Raw genomic sequence first — 8047 nt, 5'->3', positions numbered from 1 at the left:
CTCAAAAGTAGTGGTCGCCACCGTGATCACCCCCCAGGCAAGGACCAGGGGTGAGTGCGTTTTTATTATTTCTTAATATTTTGAATTAAAATATATGAAATATATATGATATATATATGGTCCAGTTCGGTGATGTGGCGATAATATGTGACGTGGCGGAATGTAATTGGTACATATGGCGGGAAGATTCGAGAACAATGTTATAGTATTGGAGGCAAAAATCGTGAAATAATATGAAGGACTAGAAATACTAGAGTAAAATATGTAAATAATGGACGGATAAAGTTGATAGAATCTAATGGTTGAAATTAATATTCCATCATGAAACATAAGTTGCGGTTCAGTTAGAGAATCTACCATGTATATTTGAAATTTATTTAAGTTTTGCTCCCAAAAGTTTGTACATGCCCTATTATTTGATTTTGTCCCTAACTTTTCTTTTAAATTTGGGCAAAAGTGAAAAATTTATAAGTAGCATCTATTTAATTAAGAAGGAAATAATTTGTTTTAATTTTAGTTAATAAAATAGTCTTTTCTGAAATAAAACATCTCTCCAAAACCATCGAAATCTTAAACATGACAGAATAAGCTTTGGTAATAAAGATTTGGCAAATCTTCGTAAACATTAAAATTGCCAAAGCAAAATTTTATCATTCGTCACGTTTGACGCTTTATATGTTTCCCTCCTGAAAAAATTTCCTGGCTCCGTCCCTACCCGAGACCTGTATATATCAATTCTACTCATAATGCTTAGCCAAATAACCTCAGTAACTGTTCAAATATCCCCCCAAAAAAAAAACTCGGTAACTGTACAAGAAAGAAAAAAAATAGTCCCACGTCTCCATGGCAGCGCCACAATATTCACATTTGACGTCCTAGACCAGGTTCTAATCTTCTATTCGTAGCCAAAAAATATACCAAATGGAAGTCCTCGAACCATCACCAATTCTACCTTTGGTTAGAGTTTTTGCAACTGCTCTAAATTACGACATTTTCCTCCAACTTCAAGAACAGTTTCCTGGAACTTCTCCTCCGCTTCACCAGATAAAGAACGCACTTAGGCAATCCAAAGTGAACCTGCATTCAACAAATAACAACCATATATATATGCCTGACAATACATTCTGCATCCCAGCAAGAAAGATTTTTGAAACCTAATTCTCCTTCAGGCTTAGACAAGCAGACGACATCCATTTAACTTTAATTGAAGCCCACTTCTGACTATCTGAGCCAGTTTAAGGAAGGCTCAACATATCTGATGGACAATCTTGATGGCATTTTTTGACGATATAAGATCGAATACCAGCATGCTCACCATGGCAAAGAGGATCTGGTTGATTAACTGTACCATTCCTGCATACAAAAATGCTTGGTTGTCCAGCTTCTGATTTTCTAAGGATTCTTTCAGTTATTGCAATCTTATGTATAGAGCTTACCTGACGTTAGTGGCACCCTAAAATTAACCACATCGATAGCCCAATAATATCTTGAAAAATTATGGCTACATCTCCAAAAGAAATCTCGATGGATATCTTTTATTTGGGTGAATTTGGGGCTGAAGCCCTATCTCGATGGACATATTACTACGATGTGTTTCCACTGATCTTCTATACCCACCACGTTATGCTTACGTATAGACCATGTAATTTATGAGGTAGACCATTCGTCACATTACTTGCTATATGGAATTTCTACATAAAACGTGTTCAAGTTTTTTTTTGGGAGAGGCTCTTCAATCAATATTTTTGCGGTAAAGAAAAAAGAAGTAATATTTACTCTGTCTAATACAATGAACATATAAATTCAAGATTCGATGTTATGTTCAGGTCACTCCCATGATAGGTCTTCCGTCGGTAATAGTATTATGTTACCCGCAAAAAAAAATTAAATAATAGGAGAGGAGTTAAAGATATTGAAATATGGTGGTCATAGGTCGAATTTACTATATTTCCTAGATAATATTTTCTCCAATAATCCCCTTCAAAATGTACACAGAGTGCCACAAAATGTTCATCATCTTTCAATAAAAAGTAACTTCCCAGCGTTTTGGTTTGATAGTTTGAACATTTACTCCACCATTGGAGATCACGGTAATAAACAAGATGAATATCAAGGCCACGTGCCACAGATTGATCGAGCTGAAGTTTGTGATATTTGTCTGAATTTTTTGGTTGGAAGTACGAATTGATTCAAGACTACGCTTTGGCCTATAGATCTTTCAATAACGTCACAAGTTCATTAGGCCGCATCTAAAGTACAATAAAATTGAAGGGTTGCCTAGTGTCGATGGCTTGTCGTTGACGTTTATATAAATTAAAACCCGCTTACATGTCAATGATGTGTCACTAATTTGTCCGTCTTATATTAGACTGATTTTCTTTAAAAATTGATTTTATGGTCCGGTTCGGTGACGTGGAGATGGTGGGTGACGTGGCGGAATGTGATTGGTACATGGGGCGGGAATATTAAATAACAGTGGAATAGTATTATTGTAGGCGAAAATTGGAAAATGAAAATATAAAGGATTAGAAATTCTATGGTAAAATATGTAAATAATGGACAAATGTAATCAAAAGTTGATAGGATCTAATAGTTGAAATTAATGTTCCATCATGTAATACAAGTTGGGATTCCATTGTAAAATCTACCTTTATTTAAATTTGATAGAAATTTATTTATGGATTTCATATTTTCTGATATTATATTTTATCCTGGTAATGTTTAAAAATTTTCATAATTTCTAGTGTATCATTAAAGCTTTTGAAAGGTTTATATTATACATGAAAGAAATTATAAAAAGATCAATAAGAACGATTAGCTTATTAACTTTGAAGCAAAAATAAATAAATTAAGAACCATGTTAATTTTTATTTTCATTAGTCATCCCAATGTTGCATGCCAATCGTCAAAGAGGGAGAAAAGTTTTTAGTATGGTTCATTAAAAAGGGAGGGGAGGGGAGGGGAGGGGAGGGGGAGGGAGGGAGGGAGGGGAGGAAAGGGTAACCTTGTTTGACATAGCAAGGGGGAGGAAGGGAAGGGAATATAAAAATTACTCTTATTTGGAAAATTTGTAATGGATGACTTTTCTAATTATTCTTGTCACCTCCTTTTAACCTCGGTCCAAATGGGAGTTGAACGAAAGTCGGGATCTGAAGGGGAATCAAGGTAAATAATTACCCTCGTTCTCTTTCCCCTCCATTAAAATCATAAACCTAATATAGGGAATTTTTCCATGCCATTCTCATCCTCTACCCCAATCCAACGGCCCGTTTGTTTTCAGAGTCGTGGTTTAAGATTTTAACTTTAACTTTAACTCAATACACTACACAACAAAACACACATTTCAAAAGTCAAACTGGTGGGCCTCATATATTATTAAACATACAATCCCATTATAATTAATTATCTATACCTTTCATTCATTCCAATATTACCGGTTTCCTCTTGTTTCCGCATTCCATATTGCATTTGCAATACGATTACGTAATACATCCATTTCCCTACTTCTCATGTCTACATCAACCCGATCCCCAGTTAGATGCGGAGGATTTCGGAATTCATCGTAATATTCCCATGCATTTCCATACTCTTCGAATAATCTATCGTGATAATTATTTAGCCGAATGAAATTGTGCAACACGAAGCATGCAAGAGTAATTTATCCTTGGCGAATCGGGCCGTAATTTGACATTGTCTGCAGTATTGCAAATCTGTTCTTCAGCACTCCAAAACACCGTTCGATAACATTACGAACGGACGCGTGACGCTAATTGAATAACTCTTTCTCCGTCGTTGGTGGGGTGTCGTCATTATAATCACTGCAGTGATACCTTTGGCCTTTGTAAGGAGCCAGATAACCGGAAATATTAGGGAATCCCGCATCGACTACATAATATTGTTCTGCAAGCACAAATGTAGATCTAAGATATAACAGTAGTGGAATGTATTTATGAAAATACATACGCGATTGACAAGGGAACATACGATATGAGCATGAAGAACTTACCGCCATATGGTGCAGGAAATAATTATAATGTAACGGCATCGGACAAAATTCGAGAGTCATGAGCGGAGCCCTCCCATCCAGTGACGACATAAGTGAACATCATGTCATGCGAACAAGCGGAGAGTGCATTTTGCGTAATCTCGTTATTCCGATCGCGATACGCGCCTCTCACCGATGATGGAACACAAGCAGACACATGGGTCCCATCGATTGCTCCAATGCAATTCTACAATAATAATGAAAAGAATACGAATTACATTATAAAGCAAAAAAAATTAGTGGTATTTTAATTTATCACATGTACGACACATACCTGAAAGAATGGGTACCATTTTCGGCAACTCTGAATTTCTAGCTGCACATCAACGTTCCTCCGTCTTATATACGTTGGTGACAACGAATGAATTCCATGAGCTATTACCTTGATGACTCGTGACACCGTCTCCTTAGAATGCTGAAATCGTTCGGCAACCACGGCCAAGCGAGTACTATGTGCAACTACCATTAAGAACATGCCGACCATCTCATCGACGGTCATACCATTCCTGCTATTTCTGATTCCACAGTTTGCTCTTAGCGTATCGCACAGGTTATGAAATACGTGAGGGTTCATCCTGAAATTCTCATAACACCTTGTGTCATTGCCAAGAACTTCCTCTATGTAATATCTGCCTTGTAGACGTGAGGTTCGACAAGGAATGTTGCGCGGGACATCTTCTTCGGCCGCCACAATCTCCAGCGCCAGATAAATCCCCATAAGTTGGGCATCTCTTGATTTGTTATCATTTCGTCGTGAATTCCTGTGTCTTGACATTGTGTGTTCCCTTTAGCTTAGCGAACTATATCGACAAACAAGATGGCAGATTACCAAAAGCATAGAATTGAAATGATATGGTCAAAGGAATCAGGATTCAAATGTAAAACAAATGCAAGTGCAATGCACAAACATCGTAATTGCATGTCACAAGAGTCACATAAAACAAACACATAGTTCAAGCAAAGTAATAGCACACGCAACAAATATAAAACAAAGGTTTAGTAAATGACATAACAAATAAACTCTTAGTTATAAAGATGTATCGCAGTAGACGATGGACATGTTGGGAATTGGTGTATGCCCTAGAGGCAATCTATAATCAGTTCTGTAATATGATATCTATTTCATTATAAAACGAGGCATTTCTGTTATTGTGTAGATTGCGCTAAATATGATTTTACACAATAATGTCCTTGGAATAGTATGTTCAATAGGCATCAAGTGTGACTTGATTGTGAGATCCTATAATTACCGAACATTATTCCTAAATGTCCATAGTCAAAGTATTATCGTTAATTAGGACAACGATAATACGGTTAAACTAGTGTGGGTGTTGATTGATGCCCAAGTCTCATAGGTCATGGATATGGAGATATCAAATCACACCACATGTATACATTAAGAGTAATGTGTATTGGACTGATCCGCCCTGAAATTGCTACATGGGTTGTTACGTGACTGTCATTAGCATATCTCAAAGTGACTATAGTGTAATGGTCCTTTGACTTGAGGTCACCATGGATTCCTACATGTAAAGTCGTATATTTTGATACTGTCAAACGCCACCGTAACAGGCTGGTTATAAATATAGTTATTGGGTATGCCACAAAGCATGGAAAAGAATGTGAGTGACCAAGATAGGATTTGTCCCTCCTACGAAACGGGAGCGATATCTCACGGCCACTTGGTGGTTAAGTCTAAAAGTGTATGCATACCCAAATGAGTCGATATAATGATATCGAGCTCATTTATTCTGATAGACTTACCCGGTAAACCAAGAAAGAGAGATATTGAGCCATACAAGGATGTCATCAACCATGCCTTGCGCTCAATAGAGATATAGAGGACAATGGATTATATTACACGGTAATGTAGGTCACGAGGTTCGTCGAGAAATTGACTTTCCGATTACTTGAGTAACAGTAATACATTGCTAGATGCCGCTCACTGTTTGTAATATTGAAATAGAGATTTCGATATTACTATCAACGTAATTGGGAACCTACAGGGTCACACACGACGACTAAATCGACGAGATATTTTGAAACAATAAAATCGTCTAATAGAGATTAGATGATTTAAGGTGCGACCGATTAATCGAATATTTAATAAAATTAAATTTACCGATTAATTAGACATAATTTATTAGATCGATTTATACATACACATGGGCCATTCATATGTCGACATTTAGACATACACATGGGCCATACATATGTCTACATTTATACATACACATGGGCTAATTAAATGATGCCATTTACCTAGACACATGTCATGTAGGGAGCCCATGTAATTCTAATCCCACATCGGTGGGATTTGAATTTTCTTCCCCTCCTGTTTGTTATATAAAGGGCACAAAGAATACATATACACATATAGATGAGATATATATGTATGCATGTGTTTGTGTACGTTTACATACAGAAATATATAAGATATACATGTATGTATATAAATGGGCATAATTGAGTTGAATTGTTCAACTCATTAGGTCCAATTAAGTCTAATAAATTTCGAGAGTCGCACCAGTGTTTCTTTCGAGTATTGGCCGCTAGCACCGCCGATATCGAAAACTCGTCGACAAAGTCGGTGTGGATACAGGTAGAGGCGTCACGCGTGGGACGCTCGGTCGACAATTTTAAATATTCCAGGTACGCTTTTATTTACTCTTATTTTTCTAGTAGGTCTTGGAATTAGTTTCACGGGTAGGAAATTTTGAATTTCTGTTTCTTTTTCGCTTCCGTTAGCCCCGTGGAACTAGCAGGACAGTGGCCGTTCAAGGGTCAAGCAGGCTACAAACCCATGGCAACCTTGTATCATCGAGAAGGCACATGAACATACGCCGTGTGTGCTCCTCCCTTGAAAGTCGATCACTAGCCACGAGATACTCTTTTATGGACATGGATGGACGCATTTTATTGAGCACATCCATCGCCTCCTCGATGCTGCCCTTCGCTGGTTTGTCGGGGCTCGTCACGGATTTGCTTTTCTTCGTTTCAGGAGGGGTACAATTTCTGTCCTTGTCCCTATTGCTGAGATTGCACTTCAACATGTCCAGGCACTCCTGCAACCGCGACTCGGTGGTCGAACTCCTTTTGCGCACACGACGACGGAACCCAGTAACAACTGGTTCGGTAACCTCATGAACGGGGTCATCATTATCGCCGGATCCCTCTTCAAGATTGATCAGTTCTTTCCCACGGCTTGACGCTGCTGCCAGGAACTCCTCTTCCATGCGTGCATATGTTTCTGGGCTCTTTGGTGGGTCGGTGGATGAAATTCGTAATGCACCTGTTGCTGTCTTAGACCTGAACAACTCTTTTAATGATGTGTAATACTTGCAACCTTTGTTCTGAAAAGTCTTGAAGTTGCTGTTCTTCTGCATGTTTTAAAAAAACGCAACAAATATAAAAGTATGAACTACATTATGTGGAAAATTACAAACTAAAAAAAGTGTCAGAAGTAAAGGTTAGTGTTACTATATCTTAATAAACTTGTCCCAGACATCAGCATTCGCCTTTACGGTATTGGTTGTCTCATCCCAGCCGACTCCAGTGTGCGCAATCAGCTCGGTGAACTGCGTGTACTGGATCCTCAGTCTGCGTAGTTTCTGCCGCAACTTGTTGGCGTCGAGAATGGTGCCTGGAAATTGCTCTTCCAGCTCCTTATTCATTTGTTCCCAGTCCCTGGCTTTCCAATATGTTGTATGCGTCCTTGTGAACTTCTCGAGCAAGATGGTAATGAAAGCGATCTCCAGCGCTTCAGTCCACTCAAGTACGCCTTCACCCTTGGGGGCCATGTCTTTGAAACAACTATAACAACAACTTATACTGCGGTGATACAATAAAATATGACAAACAACAATGTTTGTGTGCACTTGTTGAAAATTCAGCACAAAAACAGACATATAAATATGCAGGCAAGGCAACATCTTCAGTTCAAACAGCAGAGAATATGTCCAAATTCGACGTACAGAACCAAGTATTTTCCCAACCTAAATT

General features: G+C 38.1%; 1 protein-coding gene across 1 annotated transcript; it reads right to left on the bottom strand.

Moving 5' to 3' along the window:
• Window positions 1–4028: 4028 nt before the first annotated feature.
• Window positions 4029–4763, bottom strand: LOC116188665 (protein ANTAGONIST OF LIKE HETEROCHROMATIN PROTEIN 1-like). The gene is made up of 2 exons (XM_031518153.1): window positions 4320–4763; window positions 4029–4232 (listed from the first exon to the last, which is right to left on the bottom strand). The coding sequence occupies exons 1-2, from the start codon at window positions 4761–4763 to the stop codon at window positions 4029–4031; spliced, it is 648 nt and encodes a 215-aa protein (XP_031374013.1).
• Window positions 4764–8047: the final 3284 nt, after the last annotated feature.

The sequence above is a fragment of the Punica granatum genome, chromosome 8 (assembly GCF_007655135.1).
Source record: "Punica granatum isolate Tunisia-2019 chromosome 8, ASM765513v2, whole genome shotgun sequence".
NCBI classification, from domain to species: Eukaryota; Viridiplantae; Streptophyta; class Magnoliopsida; order Myrtales; family Lythraceae; genus Punica; species Punica granatum.
This window is presented reverse-complemented; position numbering and strand designations above follow the sequence as displayed.